The 19,603-nt window shown below is 33.0% G+C and overlaps 1 protein-coding gene across 1 annotated transcript in view; it reads left to right on the top strand.

The window, feature by feature from the left end:
• The window catches only part of LOC132757474 (general transcription factor 3C polypeptide 3-like), a 43,600-nt gene that overhangs the window by 11,303 nt on the left and 12,694 nt on the right, over positions 1-19,603 (top strand). Inside the window, exons 5-16 of the mRNA XM_060748753.1 lie at positions 3,357-3,480; positions 3,792-3,868; positions 4,440-4,554; positions 6,145-6,166; positions 7,394-7,462; positions 7,804-7,852; positions 8,482-8,628; positions 9,212-9,392; positions 9,807-9,838; positions 16,746-16,866; positions 17,383-17,472; positions 18,749-18,822. Of these exons, the coding sequence (XP_060604736.1) occupies positions 3,357-3,480; positions 3,792-3,868; positions 4,440-4,554; positions 6,145-6,166; positions 7,394-7,462; positions 7,804-7,852; positions 8,482-8,628; positions 9,212-9,392; positions 9,807-9,838; positions 16,746-16,866; positions 17,383-17,472; positions 18,749-18,822 (1,101 nt within the window). The remainder of the gene's footprint in view (positions 1-3,356; positions 3,481-3,791; positions 3,869-4,439; positions 4,555-6,144; positions 6,167-7,393; positions 7,463-7,803; positions 7,853-8,481; positions 8,629-9,211; positions 9,393-9,806; positions 9,839-16,745; positions 16,867-17,382; positions 17,473-18,748; positions 18,823-19,603) is intronic.

Genomic DNA, 19,603 nt, shown 5'->3' on the forward strand with positions numbered 1-19,603 from the left:
TTTAGCTCACCTGTCACAAAGTGACAGGGTGAGCTTTTGTGATCGCTTTTCGTCCCGCGTCCGTCTGGCGTCTGTCCGTCCGTCTGTCGTCCATAAACTTTTACTTTAAATGACATTTCCTCATAAACCACTAAGCCAATTTCATCCAAACTTCACATGAATGTTCCTTTGGTGGTCACCTTTGAAAATTATTCAAAGAATTTAATTCCGTTGCCATGGCAACCAATAGAAAAAACTTTAAATATCTTATTCTAAAAAATCCAAAGAGCTAGAGCTTAGATATTTGGCATGAAACATCTTTTAGTGAGTGTCTACCAAGTTTGTTCAAATAAAAGCCCTGGGGTCAAAATTGGCCCCGCCCCAGGGGGTCATTGATTTTCCCTATATGCATATAGTAAAACCATAAAAAATCTTCTTTAAAAGAACCCAAAGACCTATAGCTAAGATATTTAGCATGAAACATCCTCTAATGGGTGTCTACCAAGTTTGTTCAAATAAAAGTCCTGGGGTCAAAATTGGCCCCGCCCCAGGGGTCATTGATTTTCCCTATATGCATATAGTAAAAACTTAAAAAATCTTCTTTTTAAGCACCCAAAGAGCTAGAGCTAAGATATTTAGCATGAAACATGTTCTAATGGATGTCTACCAAGTTTGTTCAAATAAAAGCCCTGGGGTCAAAATTGGCCCCGCTCCGGGGGTCATTGATTTTCCTTATATGTGTATTGCAAAAACTTAAAAATCTTCTTGTAAAGAACCCAAATACCTAGAGCTAAGATATTTAGCATGAAACATCCTCTAATGGGTGTCTACCAAGTTTGTTCAAATAAAAGCCCTGGGGTCAAAATTGGCCCCGCCCCAGGGGGTCATTGATTTTCCCTATATGCATATAGTAAAAACTTAAAAAATCTTCTTTTAGAGAACCCAAAGACCTAGAGTTAAGATATTTAGCATGAAACATCCTCTAATGGGTGTTTACCAAGTTTGTTCAAATAAAAGCCCTTGGGTCAAAATTGGCCCAGCCCCAGGGGGTCATTGATTTTCCCTATATCCATATAGTAAAAACTTAAAAAATCTTATTTTAAAGAACCCAAAGAGCTAGAGCTAAGATATTTAGCATGAAACATGTTCTAATGGATGTCTACCAAGTTTGTTCAAATAAAAGCCCTGGGGTCAAAATTGGCCCTGCCCCGGGGGTCATTGATTTTTCTTAAATGTGTATAGCAAAAACTTAAAAAATCTTCTTTGAAAAAAAACAAATAGCTAGAGTTTAGATACTAAGCTTGAAACATCTTCTAGTGAGTGTCTACCAAGTTTGTTGTAATAAAAGCCCTGGGGTCAAAATTGGCCCCACTCCGGGGGTCATTCATTTTCCTTATATATGCAGAGATCTGCCAAGAATTTGAAAGAACTGGGCCCTGGGCCCACTTGGTCTGAAAATGATGGGCCATTTTTACCAAAGTATGGGCCTTGGGAACATAAATAAACATTGACCAAAATAACTGTTAAAAAGTAAAATTGTAGATAATTGAATTTCCCTGGTAATAAAACTTAAGTCATATTTTATGACAAGTCGTTCACTTATAATTCAGTACTTAACCAATAATTAAAAATATATGCCTACATGGTAACTTTCTAACTAATTGCAGGCAAAATATTTTTTAAATGGCTGCTCAAAAATTTGATATGCAAATTTTTTCACATAATTGCTGGTTCTTACTTTTAATGTCTTATATTGTGCATTATCCATTTAATTGTTCCTACTTTGCACCAAATGTCCCTTACCACTATATATTGACGAATTTTATTGCCCCTTGTATGCCTCTGTGTAGACAGCATACATCAAAGACATTTGCCGACAGACCTTTTGATCATGAAAAAAGTCATGCACAATGTTTTTCTGATTGGTTAATCACCCTGTCAAATATTCTGATGACGAAATATACATCTTTTTTTACACTTCATCAGCCAAAACTTGCGTGAACTTGAGTGACCTTAGGGTTGATCAAGTTGAACACCTGTCAGATTATACTGTAACTTGCAGCATTTCTTAAAATAGCAACACTTTTTTTTTTCAGTTACTGATAATCATTTTAAATTAATTTGTTTGTTTGTTTTTTTTGGATTAAATTTACGGTAGTAGAAATGAGTATCTGTGTGGGAAAGGGATTATGAGAGAAATGCTGTAAGTAGATAACATGGACAAAAGCATAGGGGAATGGATAAACTCAAGAATATGCGTAATTACAGGAGCATGGGTAACATGTTGCTGTTGGTACCAGTTTTGACTGGATGACTAAATAACCCAGCAGACAGTTTTGTTTTCTTATAAGTCTGGCACAGATTTTAGATGCGCCCATGGCCCTTTGCTGCCGATTTTCCTGCGCCATTCTCATTTTTTTTAGCGCCAATGGCGCAAAATCGCGTCCTCAGCAGATCGCTGTATGTGTATAACAAAAACTTAAAAAATCTTCTTTGAAAAAACTCAAATAGCTAGAGTTTAGATATTAAGCACGAAGCATCTTCTAGTGAGTGTCTACAAAGTTTGTTCAAATAAAAGCCCTGGGGTCAAAATTGGCCCCGCCCCGGTGACATTGATTTTCCTTATATGTGTATAACAAAAACTTAAAAATCTTCTATGAAAAAACCCGAATAGCTAGAGTTTAGATATTCAGCATGAAACATTTTCTAGTAAGTGTCTACAAAGATTGTTCAAATAAAAGCCCTTGGGTCAAAACTGGCCCTGCCCCAGGTGTGTCATTGTTTTTTAACTATATGTATAAAGAAAAAACTTGACCAGCTAGACCTTAGATGTTTAGCATGAAACATCTTCTAATGGGTGTCTGTCTACCAAGTATGTTCAAATAAAAGCCCTGGGGTTTAAACTGATATACAGGTGAGCGACTTCAGGGCCATCATGGCCCTCTTGTTATGATTATTTGAAAAAGAAATTCAATTTGTTTAAACTTAACATATTTTTAGAAAAAAAAATAAATAAAAAAAATCATGAGGTGGTAAAGTTTGTCTTCTTCAATCTCACCACTGTAAGTTTGAACCTAATCAGGGACTAAAGAGGCTTGTAATTTATCAGCTTTAAGAAAATTGAAGTAATGAAAGAAATTTTCTATGGGTTTAGGAAACACCAAACCGGCCCTTTTGGGAGAATAACCTGATATATGTCATAGGTTGGCATTTACTGTTAAAACGTCACATATCACCATCAGTATGTCATCATCATCAGCTTGTCATAATCAACAGCAACTTCTGATTATGTTAACCAGTATGTCATAATTATCACCATTTTGTCATCATCATTACAAACATGCAGCAAACGATAAGATGATATTTAACTTTTCTAGAAACGGAAAAAGAAATGGGATCTACCTAGTCATTTAGAGAATATGATGGGTGAAGTGAATATGATATTTGCTCAAGGAAAACATGAGGAAGCCATCAACCAGTGTCTAGAAATTATCAGACTTGGTAACTATTTTATACTGTTGCAGTCAAGTGTTGAGGGATTAAGTTGATAGAGAACTGATCTTGCTTCTGCACTTGTTATCTTGTTTGCTTTGAGATGTTTCTATAAAATTGTTTTGTTTGTATATTTCATTCTATTGTTCTAGTTCTGAAGAATGAAATAGAATGTATTGTAACAATAATAATAGAATTTAATTAAAGTAATAGGTCTTTAACATGAATGAAATTTTATTTAACTTGGGAAAGACCATATTGGTAAAATCTGTAATATCAAAATATGTTGTTATCAAGTTTTGTATGTATTTTTTCTTCAGCTCCAAATGCAAACAAGCCATTTCAGACATTAGGAATGATATACGAAGATATGGGAGATATGCAGAAAGCATTACAGGTGTGTTTGAAGTTTTCAGTGTCTATGTTAAAGTTACTAATAATGTGGAGGAAGTGGTCCATTTGGATTGAGGATTGTTAGTTATTAAAGGATTTTTAAAACCAAAGTAATGTGTGCAAGTCAGTCCACTTATTTCAGATGTGTTATTAAGGGGTCACTGGTTTGATCCTTGGGTTTGGGTAAATTTTTCTGTGCTGGTTGAGTCTAATGGTCATTTGTCGCTTATGTCAGTCTGATTCAGAAATCATGTTAGATTAGTAGTTGGTCACTTGCAGATAAATTAGTAATTACTGATTACAAGGGCCATACATTTGCTTGCACTGTGTCACTTCTGACCATGAACAAGTTTGATGAAATTTAACCTGAGGTATGTTTGTTATTGCTGGGTTATGTAATCTTGATATACATTGTACATAAATCATTTCTGCTAGGGATGTGACTGTTAAATGTTACAAATTAATCTTACAAAACAAGCTTTCAAAATATACCCTTGCAGGTAATTCTTCGTTGAAACTCTTTCGCTTAAGATTCTTATTATTAGAATTTAATATTTATATCTTTATATTTTCAGTATTCATTGATAGCAGCATATCTAGCTCCATACGATAGTGAGGAATGGGCAAAACTTGCAGAAATGTGTCTTGAACAGAATGATATTGGCCAGGCAACGAAGTGTTATACTCAGGGTAAGTAACTCTTGCATGGTATCCTATATTTTTTTCAGACAATTAATCACTATATAGCCTTAGTATAATGGAAATGTTGCTTAAGACTATCTTCTTTATTCAGTTATTAATAACATTATATACCATTCAAGCCATGGGTTAGAGAAAATGGTTGTAGGTGTAGATGATTTTTGACATGTAATTAATTATACCCCCGCACAACAAAGTTGTAAGGGGGGTATACTGGAATCAGCTGGTCCGTCCGGCTGTCCGTCCGTCTCCCCGTCCGTCCGTCGGTTTTTCCTTGTCCGCCCAATAACTTGAGATTCCTTTGGCCCACAGTCTTCATATTTGGCATGGAGGTTAGTCATGATAAGTAGATGACCCCTTTTGATTGTGGGGTCACTGGGTCAAAGGTCAAGGTCACGGGCCATGACTTTAAAAAGCTTGTCCGCCCAATAACTTGAGATTCCTTTGGCCCACAGTCTTCATATTTGACATTGAGGTTAGTCATGATTAGTAGATGACCCCTATTGATTTTGAGGTCACTGGGTCAAAGGTCAAGGTCACGGGACCTTGACTTAAAAAACCTTGTCCGCCCAATAACTTGAGATTCCTTTGACCCACAGTCTTCATATTTGGCATGGAGGGTAGTCCATGATTTAGTAAATGACCCCTATTGATTTTTGAGGTCACTGGGTCAAAGTTCAAGGTCACAGGGGCCTTGACTTAAAAAAAAACTTGTCTACCCAATAACTTGAGATTCCTTTGACCCACAGCCTTCATATTTGGCATGGAGGTTAGTCATGATTAGTAAATGACCCCTACTGATTTTTGAGGTCACTGGGTCAAAGGTCAAAGGTCACAGGGGCCTTGACTAAAAAAAAACTTGATTTTAAAATTTTCACAATTATAAGCATGGAGAATACATATCTTAGCCAATGCACTGGCTTAGTAAACCTCAAATTTGGCAGGGTGGTTGTCCTTCTAAAATGGCCACTTGTTGATTCTGACATAAGTGGTATGCGGGGGTAATTCACTGCCATATAAAGTCGGCAGTTTCAAGTTTGTGCTGTAAAATTTTATTTGCCACAGCTATTTGGAAATGAAAATTTTTATGGTAAGAATGTTTTCTGAAATTTCTGGTTTACTTAAACATTTTATACTAACTATCGATATATTTTCTGAACAGTTTGAAGTAAGAAAATTTATATTTATATATATATGTACTTAATTTAGCATGTAAGCAATTTCAATGCAAATGGAGAGAAAAAGATTGACTGTATCTGGGAGAGAGCCAGGTTGTAGAGAACATTGAAGGAACCAAGAAAGACTTTGATGGAATTTTCTGGATTTGTTGCTGCCTTTAAATTACCAAAAATCTGACTCCGAGAGGTACCTGAAACTAGCATGGGGCATCACAAGGGTACGTCTACTTTTTTATGTTTTCTTTATGGGACACTGTATGTCTTTTATGTTTAAGTCAACACATGTATGATCTTAGATTAACCAGAGATGTTTTAATGTACAGTATTTTTCTCTTTTTTTGTGCAATTGTACATTTTGCCTTGCTTGATCCAAATTATAGCATAAATTCATTTAACTGTTCAGAAATGATCTGCTGCAAGTCTATGTAAGTCAGGCTTGTATGATAAAGGATTTGATTGATTTCAGAGTTTTTATGAGCAAGGAGAGAAAAAGCGTGCAATAGATACAATGATGAAGGCATTTACAGACCATCCTGACCATATAACTTTTTTTCCCTGGAAAAAAAGGTTATGTTTTTCCCCTTGGGGTTTGACTCATGATGACCAGTAAGTTAGTGTTTAATGCCACAATCTTAACATGACCAGCAATGAAATGTTGAATAAAATAAGATGTTTCTTAATTTTTTTCATGAGAGACTTTTAAGCAACATTTAATTATGTGAATTTCCCAGGAGAGAGATACTTAGGGGGAATTTATTTCCTCTCGGGAAGTATCAATTTTCTTATGTTACTAAAAACCCAATAGAATTTATGAGGAAAACCAAACTGCAAGAAATTAATTGAAAAATTTAATGCCCTGATAGATATGATCATAGGGAAAAGCATGTGGGAAATAACGGGTTTTTTTTCAAATGGCACTGAAGAATTACATTAGACAATTAGTTGTGAAGCAATTATCATCTATCTTTATTAAACTGATACTGTTGCATTTAAGTAAGTCTTTAAAATCAAACCCCTTGGAGCTGACAAAAAATAAAACAAAGCCAGAACAACACAAATCAACACCTCAAATCCAAAATGCATGTAATTGGGGCAATATATTTGTTTAAATTTCAGATGTGAATTTATTGTTGGAGATTTTTGATACAAGAAAAGAAGTATCTGGAAAGTCCTAAAGTAGAAGTACTTTGCTTTCATTGTAATTTTTGCTAAAATTTTATTGAAACTTGCAATAATAATTAATGTACTGTTTGTTTGGAGAGAAAATATGAATTACAATGGAATGGTGTAAAATATGAAGTAAACTAAATTTAAACACTGAAAACAAATAGACAAAACCTATTTGAAATTGATATTGGGTTATAATGACAATTGGGATAAAAAATTTCATATGTAAGTCTAAAAAGAATAGTAAAAAACTACTTACTGTTTTATATACTAGTAATGTTTCTGTTGACACTTTATTATGACATTTACCAATGAACAGAAAGCAGGATTGTTTTTCATTACCAGATGTTAAAGACCTCCATACTTGGATAGCCCCCCTCCCCAGATTGTTTTACTTAAAAACAAGTTTAAAAAAATTTGATTCAGATATATTTATTTTGGTAGATTATTTGTAGAGCATTGCGGTGTATTTTTCACATTTCCAGGAGAGAAAAAATTGGGTCAAATACACACAACTTGCCTATAAAAGAGGTAAAGGAAAGTATACCAACAAGGTAAAGATTTTATATTATTTAGTTATGATATTATTGTAAAAGTTTACTTAACATGTAACCTTTTGATTGCTGTGAGCTATAGTAACCTTGAGATTTTAGTTGGATTTGCATTAGTGGTAGCATCTTTAATGTGTAAGGAATATATTTACTATTATCTGGTTTTGTTATTGCCCTTTCCTTTTATTATGCCTTTTGTAACTGGCTGTATAATTTTTCCTGCTCGAAATTTTATCATTTAATTGAGACGGATTCATGAGACTAGATATGTCAAAAGTTTTTAGTCAAGTCCCTTTAACTTTGACTTACCAATGTTCTACTATATGTTTAACAAATATTTTCAGATGTTCTGTACCAGATATGTTACCAATAGACCTTAGAATCAAGTTGGCTGTTTGTATGATACATTCAGAATACATCAAATTGTTGTGCAAAGGTAATTTCTTTATTGTGACTGAATTTGATTTAATCAAAACAAATGACATACTTTTCACCATTAATACAATGCCCTTTCTTTTGTAATATCTTCATTAATCTCATAGCTTTTGTGATAGGTCTCTAACTTGTTCATGTATACTGCTGATGGGATTGGCCCATGTTAGTGTAACAGACCTCAATATCAAGAGATTGAAATTAAGCATGTAACAGTTATAGTACTGACAATGATGAGGCCGTATTTGAAATGCATGATGCATCATGTCCTAGTTCTACACTTGTACTAGTGAAGATAATGCATTTTCTTACATGCCCTTAAAAGTGAAAGGTAAGACATAAATTGAGCCGCGTCACGACAAAACCAACATACTGCGTTTGCGACCAGCATGGATCCAAACCAGCATCCGCGCAGTCTGATCAGGATCCATGCTGTTCACTTACTAACCCTATTACAAGTAGAGAAACTGATAGCGAACAGCACGGATCCTGATCAGACTGCGCGGATGCTCAGGTTGGTCTGGATCCATGCTGGTCGCAAACCCATTATGTTGGTTTTGTCATGACTCGGCTCAATTATATTTATACAGGTGGTGATAGAACCATTGTTTGAGGAAGATATCGAGGTTATGGGAGATTTGTACCTGGATACAGCCGAGGCCTACATGGATAAAGGTTATTATAAACAAGCACAACCATTACTGGAAATGTTGGTTAAGTCACAAAACTACCATCTTGTAAGTTACCCTCTTAACTAATTCTTTCTATTTTGTAATTTTCATATATTTTTTTATACATTCAGAACTATAGACTTATTTCGTATAGTTGGCAGGTAAACTGACAAAACAATCTTGCCCATTAAAAATTGAATTTATTATTCTCAGTTTATTTGTTTCGATTAACAAAATCAAAAATTTGTTTTACTTCCATGGACAACGATATTAAGGTACTTTGTCTAATGCTTAACTGTAAAGAACAGTTTGACTGCATGGCTAAAAATTGCTTTCTCGGAAAATCTGACGCAATGAAGACAAAACAAATATGGTGGCATGCAAGAAATAGCTTAAGCCTGAACTTTAGTCAGATTGTAAGTGATGTGTCACATAGACATACATGAGACAAATGTAGGAAATTTCATAAAGCAAGCCAGTGGAAGAAAATGCTTGTAATAACCATATGATATTACAAATGCAGATAATGCTGAAAAATGACAATATGGTAAATTATGGTTGTGTAGTGGGTCATCACTTTATGATTGAATTTTCTGTTTGCTACTATACATAGATTAATTTATGATCAAACTTTTGTTCACCATTGTAGGCTGCTGTGTGGTTACGGTATGGTGAATGTTTGAACAATGTAGGAGATTTGCACGGGTCATGCGAGGCTTACACGAGGGTGGTAGAGTTAGCTCCCTCACATATCGGGGCTAGAATGTCCTTGTCAGCCATTCAACAACAGATGGGCAAACATGACGAGGCATTAGAACTTTTACAACATGGTATGTCTGTATTATATGTTGATAAATAGTTGGTGATTCACTTTATAAGCTTATGACATCAGATAAAAATGACAAATCTGCTGTGGATTTTTATTCTGGCCTACTATGTGCTTATTTGTGAAATATAAAAGGAGTTTATTTAACCAAATATTTGATTTTTTTGTCTCATTTAATGTATACAATATGTTGTCAATTTTTCCCAATTTTTCTTGAACATCGTAAGTCATCAAAAGTCATGTTCTGAAAGTGCTGAAAAAAAAACTCTTTGCTAAGTAAACTTTTCATCCAAATTTAATGGTAGGAAATCTTGTAAGTATTAGAAAGGTATCATTGTTTTCTGCAAAGTTTGAAAAAAATGGGTAGATTGCAATTGTTAAATGATATAATAATACTGTTGTTCAATTTGATTTTTAGATGATGGAGAACAGAGAAAAATGAGCAAAGAGGCATGTATATTATTTCTACTTTTATGATTTATACATCTGTGTCACAGTAATCAAGATAATAATAATTTGGAATATATTATATTTCTAAGTGTGAAGGGTTTACTTAGTTTTAGTGGTGGTTTTAAATTGTAATTTTTTTTTACATAAGGCTTAATTGAAAAGATAGTATTTAAGAAAATTAAATGTAACTGTATTTCAATGTATAAATACAGTATAATTATAAATATCTTAATTTTTATCAAAAGAGAATACCGGTACCAGGCTTTCTACTGGTCCCTACTTTTCCTACTTTTCCCACTTTTCCCTACTTTTTTCTTTTGATCCCTACTTTGCCCTACTTTTTTCTGAAATAGCCCTATTATCCCTACTTTTTCAATTTGAAATGAAATGAAAAAAGAAGATATTTAAAATGGTATTTCAGTTGTATTTTCAGTTGCAATTGATTAATAGTTCAGGTGTGTGTGTGTCTCCTTGTGATGTCCATCCTTGAAAGACTCATGGTCAGAGCTGCATTACTGGTACTGGTACTGCAGTATGTACTGCAGCGATTTTGCAAGTACTGGTACTGATACTGAATTACTCTTACAAAATTTTGCTACTACTGGTACTGGTACTGGTAGTGCATTAGCAGCATTACTGTCTTTAAAAAGTAGTACTGCTACTGCATTACAAGGCAGTATTTTTGGTTTTGATAAAAATGTCATTATTTTTACTCATATAGTAAAGCTGTAAATTCCATGTATTATTTTATTTTTGTGAAAAAGTAAGTTATCAAATCTATAAATAATTTGCTTCAATATTCCTTCAAATGTTAACATAGTAAGTATTCATCATAAAAAAGCACCAAAGACTTAAAGTAAAATTAAATTGAGATAAACAGAGTCAATAACTCTTTACTGGTAAAAAATCCTTATTGCAATCTTATTACAATGTATTTACTAGTAAAAAAAAAAGAGCAAAATAAACACTAATTAATTACTTCTATTCTAAATAATCCTATTTCAAGTGATATTGTTAGCACCATAAAAAGTTTTACATTGGTATAAATTGAACAGAGGTGTAAAGGTGTGAAAGGCAACAAAAAGACTGGTGGGTTTAAAATGTAAAATTATTGCATTGTATTACAGTTGAATGGTTACTCAACAATAACATATGACATGAATATATGTTGTAATTATTGTTTGTAAAAAGTATGTTCGTTCATTTAAGTTGTAAAAATGTAATGTCAACTTTAAAGTAAATGATTTTATTTCTTTGTTGAATAATGTTTGCAATTATTTTGTATGACACTGTGTATTTATTCAAACTTTGATGAATATATAAAAGTATTAGTACTGGTACGTAATTCCTTCCCTCAAAAAAGTACTGGTACTGCAGTACCAAGCTAAAATCTAGTACTGGTACTGGTAATGGTACTGCAAAACTTGGCAAGTACTGGTACTGAAGTACTACACCCTTAGTACTGATGCAGCTCTGCTCATGGTGCCTTGGCAAAACATTCAGCAACATTCTGGCTATGAGGTGCCTCACAGTCTTTCAAGCATGGACTGAGCTGAAGATACATACAGCCTGATTTGGTCTTGGTGATGGTATGTTTTGCTAATTCTTAAATAAAACGGTAAGAAATTCCTACTTTATCCCTACTTTTTAACATCAGAAATCCCTACTTTGCCCTACTTTTTGGTAAAAAAATGCCCTACTTTTTCCCTAGTTTTTTTGGTAGAGGCAGTAGAAAGCCTGCGGTACTTTTATTTTGAATGAATTATTTTACTATGGCAATGAGACAATGAGACAATGAGTTTATTAGTAATATAAGGCCTTCAGCCCAAAATACATTCAGAATTTTAATTTAACAAAGAGTGAGATACAAATATATATAATAGACATAGTTATGAGTATATTTACAAGTAATTAGTTTAATGGTAATTGAATATTTAAGTTGAAATAAAGGTAATATTAATTAATAAACATATGTACAAATGCCAATATGATTAATATCAGTGTTGAAGAGGTAACTATTAATTTATATATAATATTTAAACATAAAGGTAATTGGTTACATAGAGAAACGGTCGTTTCAACAATTTCCTGGCACATAAATAAATTAAAAACATCACAATATATATGTTTAAATGTGTTCAGTTATTTGAAGTTTTCTTAAACTATTTGCTTCATAGATAAATTTTGCCAGTTTTCTAATATTGTCTTTCGCTGTTTCTGACATTATAGTATTAAAGCGTTCATTACTGTTTACAATCACATTCCAATTACAAAAGTTTAAGTGTTTGTGTCTAAGGTTGTTGTACAGCTGACAGTCAATCAAAAAATGCACTTCATTTTCCACAACATACGCATTACGTTTAAGACAAAATGAACAAAATCTAAATTCTCTGTCAATATTTAAGTGCCTTCCTGTTTCAATTTTCAAGTCATGGCCACTGCATCTAAAATTTGCTAATGCGCGTTTATATTTATAAGGCATACTCAGTGACAAATAACATTCGTCAGAAATAGATGTTTTATAAATTCTGTAACTAATTGCTTTAGGAGATGAATTAATGTCCGACATTATCTCTTGTCTACAGCAGTCTAAGACTCGTGTCCTAAATACTTGCATGAATGTATCAACATTTCCGACTCCGTTCGCTGTCCATGCGTAACCAAGGCCTAATTGAAATAACATGCGTTTAACATGAGTTGCCCATGTGATTCGTCCTTGTTCATCTAAGTTTCTAAGCATAATATAGCATTGTCTTGGTAACCGATATTGTGGCATTTCCGTTAATTTTAGCCAGTACTTAACACATTTAGACATATATGTTACACTAATTGGAAGGCGTCCGCATTCACTAAGGGCGAAGAAACTTGCAACGTTTTGATTTAAACATGCTATCCTTTTGCAAAATGATATATGTACATTTTCGATCTGTCGGCATGTGTTATATCCCCAAATCTCTGATGAGTAAGTCAAAATGGGTTTTACCATAGCATCGAATAGTTTGAAAGCATCATTAACACTAAAATAACCAAAATGCTTCTGATAAGCATAAATAACATTAACAGCCTTGGTCGCCTATATGGCTAGTACATCTTTCATTTTAGTCCATGAGAGTTTCGGGGTAAAGTATGCTCCTAGGTATTTGTAACAATTGACAACTTCTATTTCATTTTCATTATACATCCAATGCTCATATTGTCTCAGTGGGCCGCCATTTCTGAAAACGATTATCTTAGATTTTTCAAGGTTTATACACATCCCAGTTTCAGCACAATAATTACTTATTTCATTTATTTGTCTTTGGAGATTTATAGCCGTGTCGGCAAAACTGGAGACATCATCAGCAAATAATAAACAATACAGCTCTCCTGTATGTTGTGAGATAGTGATTCCATTTTGACATTTATTATTTAAGTATTTCACAAGGTCATTTATGTATAGGTTAAAAATGATTGATGACGTCACACAACCTTGTTTTGTTCCTTTGGCGCACTCAAAGAAATCAGTCAGCCCGTTCATCGTAGGTCCTGATACTTTAACACATGACCGAAGTTGAGAATAAATATTCCGGAATAACGTTAGAAATCTGCCTTCAGGGGATATTCCCTTCCGTTCTAAGCTTTCCCATATTTTGAAATGTACACAATTGTCAAAGGCCTTAAGAAAGTCAACGTAAAACACATATAATCGTCCTCTTGATTTACTAATATATTTTTGTACTATAGATTGAAGATTAAAAATGTTATCAATAGTTGAATAATTACTCCTAAAACCAGCTTGGCATTCATCTATAATGTTATTCAATTCTGCCCACTTGGTCAAACGATTTGCGAGGATTTTCATAAAAATTTTACTCAAGCTATTTCCTACAGAAATTGCCCTGTAATTATTCGGATCGGATTTATTTCCTTTCTTGTGTACTGGGGTAACAATGCTTTCTGCCCAGGTAGGTGGGAAATGACCCGTATGTAGTATATTGTTGAATAATTTATTCAAGTATGGTATTGTTAAATATATAGTACTTTTGAACATTTCTATGCATATTCCATCCACTCCTGTTGCGCAATTATTTTTCAAGGAATTAACACTTATCATGATTTCGTCGTCTGTGACGTCACAATCAAGATCTGTGTCATCTATTCTATCATAAAGACTGTTGAATATATCTTGATTATTTAAAACTTGATTGTTTTCAGAAAATAGCTCGCTTAAGTAGGAAACCCATGTGTTTCCATCGATCGGGATGTGTTCTTTTCGTTTTACATTTCCCGTAACATTTTTAATACAACTCCAGAAAAAACTTGCATCATTTCGGTTGTTGATAAGTTCATCGCGCATCTTATTTTCATAGAATTGGCGCTTAATTTTACACATATTTTTAAAAGTTCGCTTATTTATCAAATATTCATCAAAGTCTGATTTATGTTGTGTTCGTCTAAATTTACGCAAACTGCTATATTTCAGTTGTTTCATCTTTGCACATTCCGAGTCCCACCAACGCGGTTGTTCATGATTTGCCTCCAGACTTCTGTTTTTACCTTTATATACTTTTAAAAGCATGTTTTTACCGGCGATTTTAAATAGGTCTATAAAAGTTGTACATGTGTTGTAGATATTTTCCTCTTGAATAATATCATTGTAAAAGGTTTCAAATAATGGTGCGAATTTTTGAATAAATGTATCTCTGAGCGACTCTTTCCATTTATACGTTTGATGTTCATAAAGGTTCGGAAATGAGTGAAATTCCGTTGAATTCTCGTTTATAGTATCAAGTAGAATTTCACAGGTAACCGGAAAATGATCTGATAAATCAAAGTCTTCAACACTAAAGTCTACTATACGATCAAATATGTCGGTCGACGCAATAAAATAGTCAACAACACTCAATCCTCCATTTGCTGTACATGTAAAGTTCCCGGTTGTATCTCTAAATAGACGTCCATTAAGAATATGAATCCCTAATGTACAACACATTTCAATAAGCGATATACCGTAACGGTTGCTTTTTTCATCGCGATTTTTTCTGTTCATATTAAATATGTCACTGGGATAATCTGTGCATGAGTTAAATACGTGATCAATGTCGTCATCTATTATGATATCTTCTAGGTTTCCGGTTCGAGCATTTAAGTCCCCAGCTACAATGAGGGACACATCACCAAGGTCTGAGATAATACATGTCAGTTTTTGAGAAAGGATATCTATACCGTTTTCCGACGTGTCTTGGTAAATAGGTGAATTCTCCGGTGCAACGTAGCAGAAAAATAACACAATACTCTTTTCTAATTTTGCAATATGCTTATCAATATAAAGGACAATACATTCTTTGAATTCCGGATATATACGTTTAACAATGGCATTATTACATAATTCATTCCTTATAAAGACTGATACTCCACCTGAGCCTCGATAACATTTTGATGTTCTTGAGCAATCATAATTTGTGAAGCCAGGTAATAAATTATCATAGTTATCATGCGTTGTTTGCTAAGTTTCACAAATGCAGACGACATCATATTTATTGCAAAATGTAATAAATTCGTTGTGTTTGTTGTATTTACGTAATCCTTGAATATTTAATGAACACAATTTTAAACTGTCATATTTACACGATTTTGGGCTTTGGCCGATTTCCTATTTTTTAACAGAAACGGGACACTTTTTGTGTTTGCAATATGTGTAAATTTCATTATCAACAATCAGTTTATCATACTTAAAATATGCTGATTTGCCAGAGTCCAGACATTCTTTAAAAAATGGATATAATTCGGATCTTGCTAATGATATTCTATGGGGAAGGTCTTCTGATATACGAAACGGCAAGTCAGTTGACTTTCTTTTTGAGCGAAAAGCTGTGAGAAAGGCTTTTCGGTCAGCATAGTGTGCGAATCTAGCAAAAACCATCCTACTTCCTGATTTACGATATAGGTCATCAAATTTTATATTTGAATCATCTACGCCTAGACTGTCTTTGATGAGTTCGCGGATATTTTCTTCAAGTATAGTTTGTGTCTCGTTTTCTACTTCTGGTACACCAAAAATCTTAAGATTATTTTTCTTGAGCTGCAATTCTAAACGCTCGTATTTAAGCTCAGTCGATGTTATAGTTTCCTGCAAGGTAGAAGTTCTTTTATTGAGTTCTGTTACCTCTGAAGTCAGTTTTGCATTACTCTGTTTAAGTATATCATTTTCTTTCTGTAATTCAGTTACACATTTTTCTAGAGAATCAAATTTCTTATCCATTTGTTTCACGTCACGACGTATTTCAAGTAATATATCGGTAGTGCTTTCTACTTCGACGTCCGCATCGCTGGTATCTGTATCAAGCGTCAGTCTTTCTAACGTATCCTTATCACGAAAGTTTCCGGTTCGTAGCCACGATCTCACAGATGTCTGTGAATGTGCCATTTCAGATCGCCTTGTTGTACGATTTTCTTGTATTGGATAGTGCTGGTTGGAATTCATTTCGTCGTTTAGTCCGGCGGACGAAACTGAAGGTGGTTCTACAGACTGTATGGCCTATGTATCTGAACATTAGACACATCTGCATTGACATGCTGTAATATGACCTTGACCACCAAATTCACTAGACACTACTGCATTATGGCAAAGTTCAAAATTATAGAATCAAAATATGATCTTCTTCTGTTCATACTATTTAGTGTTGTATTAATGTGGTGGCACAGTATTTTTTTTCAAAAATGCAATCTTGTTTATTATAAGTATCATATAACTAGTTTTTATTTACCCTTTTCTCCGGTTGATATATATCATAGACTCATAAGACTTGTTCTGATGATTATTAACTGTTCATTGTGAATACTACATAATAAATCACAGTGAACAAAACTTAACAAGTAAAAATGCCTCTTTGCATGAACTGATTTTCATGTTAACATTAAAAAATAGGAACAGCAGATGTTGTTACAGAAATGTCATCTTCTTCATGCCCAGGGAAAACTGGATGAATTCCTCGAGACAGCAAAACAATTATTGTTTCATGAGTGGAGGGAGATAGAGGCAGAAAACAGTTAGTCTTTATTTTTTGATGTACATATTGATTATCATTTCAATCATCTTTGCTTTATAGTAGTGTTCAATCATATGTTTATATTTAAGATATAATGCTGTCTGAAAAATAGAACAGTCGATATTCTTTCTGCTTTTGAAAATCTTTTTTTCCAGTGTACATCTAGTGCATACTTGATACTTCCAAAACAGATATAATATCTTCAATGCATCCTCAACAGACCACCCTTTTTCTCTGTAGAGCAAATTTGTCTTCTTAACAGTATCAATTTTTCAGACTTCACAGTAGATTTAACTTATTTAGAGCACACCTATTGGCAACAACCAAAATCTTCATCTTCCTAAACAGAGTTTGATTTGTAGATTTTGATCAGTATACATTATGATTTTTTTTATGAAACAGTTTTGTCTGCATTGTTTATTTATGGTTTTTATTAATGCACAGTATTTGTCTGATTGGATATTTACTAAAGAATCTGAAAAATAGACATAATGGATTTTTCTATTATTTTTACAGTGAGTTATTTACAAGCCATACGGACATACAAGCACAGAAAAGATAGCTTGAAAAGTCATTTCCAGTTTAAGGGAAAAGATACTAAACTTGGTAAGTCGATCAGAGTTTTTATGGTCTACCATCTTGTATAGAAAGTTAATGAAATTTATGGAATAAATAGATATGTGTGGATACTGAAATACCTCTGATTTTATATATGTTGATAGCTTAGTAATAGTTGATTACAATTAGATTGTTGTAAACCTGATATCATTGAAATTTTGTGTTTATAGTGATTATTTCTTTTATACAACAACAACAAGTATTTCATACACTTGTGACAATTTTGGATAATTAAAGTAGTACTATTTTTAAATGCCTTTGATAACATTTTGTTTTTATAAAAGCCACTTATCATGTGTCAATTATGCACACATCAATATACAAGGGTCATAAAGAAACATCACATGCCTGGGGCTATGTCCAGCCAGTGTCTTTGCTATTGTGTTAAAGTCTTATCTGTTTGTTAAGTGTTAATTACTACTGATCCAGTTAATGTCTCATTTAAGTACAATTACCACATTGTACATACAGTGTATAAATGTGTGATGCATAAATTTCTCCAATATATGTTGTCTGCTAGATTAGCAATAGTTACATGTTAGAATAAGTAATCATTCTTATAAATCTATACATATTTTATTCTTTTTATAGTAATGTTAAGAAAAGTCATGATTCTGTGTGTATTTTGCTATTACTATTCTTGTATTTTGTTAAAATATTATATAACAACCAGCCATATTTGATTTGATGAAACTTTAAAGGGTCAATGTTTAAACCAGAATTTAAAACACTTAATACTTACTTTACCATCATGAAACTTATATCATAAGAAAGAGAATTTTATGTAGATTATGATCCCATGCTTTATATTTTATTTTATTGTATGAGTTTAAAGATACAGCAAGTTATTCAAAATTCCTTTGTTTAGAATTAAAGGGGTGGAGCCTAATTGTTATGTAAACAAAGCCTTAGGTGTCAATCAGCTGTCAATCTAAAATAAGGCAAACTCCTTACTAGGGCTTATCAGCCAATCAAATTTGCTGTTTTATGTATTAATATGTAAAACTAATTTTGATTGGTCTGTGCAAATTAGCCAGTTACAATTCTTCTCAAGACTTTTATAAAAGGTGCTGCACAGGGCTTATTAGGGAAAAGGATTTTTAGCTGTTTGAATTGTGTTGGGTCCCTCGAGAACACTTGTGTCAAGGAGGAAGAACAACTTTTGAAATAATGACTGCCAATTTCATTGATACAGTGTGCTGAATGAAACAACTTTTTGTTGTGGAATTAACAGTTACTTGCTAAAAAATAAACTTGTATATAGTTTCAGGTTTGACGTCAGTGAAGAAGACGTCACTTGCTATCTCGTTTGCTGATTTGTGGGATGTCTTTTTACTGGTATGTTGAACTTGTAAACTTTTATTCTTTTTCATCTATTGCCTTCAGATTCAAATTCTTTTCCTCCCTCTTGATTAAATTTCTAAGTTTCTGTTAAGAATTTTTTTTAAGGAAAAACTTGTTTTTTTTTCCAGTTTTTAATTCAGTTTGCTATAAAAGAAAGATTTTGTTTTGAAAAAAAAATGTCACAGACAAATGAAAAAAATTTGCTGATAAATATCTTGAAGATTGTTTTGCCTTTTGTTCAGCTGAAATATTTCTACATTAAACTTGATGTTTGATAGGGATACACATAATTCTTTGTTTTTACTTTGAAAGGAATAATGTGACCTTATCTTAATGTGTGTGTCAGCTTTGTTTAAGCTGTATATGTGTATGACAGTAAAATGTTTATTGTTGTTACAGTTAGGTAAATCACTAAATGTTTATTGTTGTTACAGTTAGGTAAATCACTAAATGTTTATTGTTGTTACAGTTAGGTAAATCACTAAATGTTTATTGTTGTTACAGTTAGGTAAATCACTGAATGTTTATTGTTGTTACAGTTAGACAAATCACTGAATGATTAAATCTCTGAATGATTATTGTTGTTACAGTTAGGGAAATCACTGAATGTTTATTGTTGTTACAGTTAGGTAAATCACCAATGTTTATTGTTGTTACAGTTAGACAAATCACTGAATGATTAAATCTCTGAATGATTATTGTTGTTACAGTTAGGGAAATCACTGAATGTTTATTGTTGTTACAGTTAGGTAAATCACCAATGTTTATTGTTGTT

The sequence above is a fragment of the Ruditapes philippinarum genome, unplaced genomic scaffold, assembly GCF_026571515.1.
Source record: "Ruditapes philippinarum isolate M1 unplaced genomic scaffold, ASM2657151v2 ctg691_1_1_1_1, whole genome shotgun sequence".
Taxonomy (NCBI): Eukaryota; Metazoa; Mollusca; class Bivalvia; order Venerida; family Veneridae; genus Ruditapes; species Ruditapes philippinarum.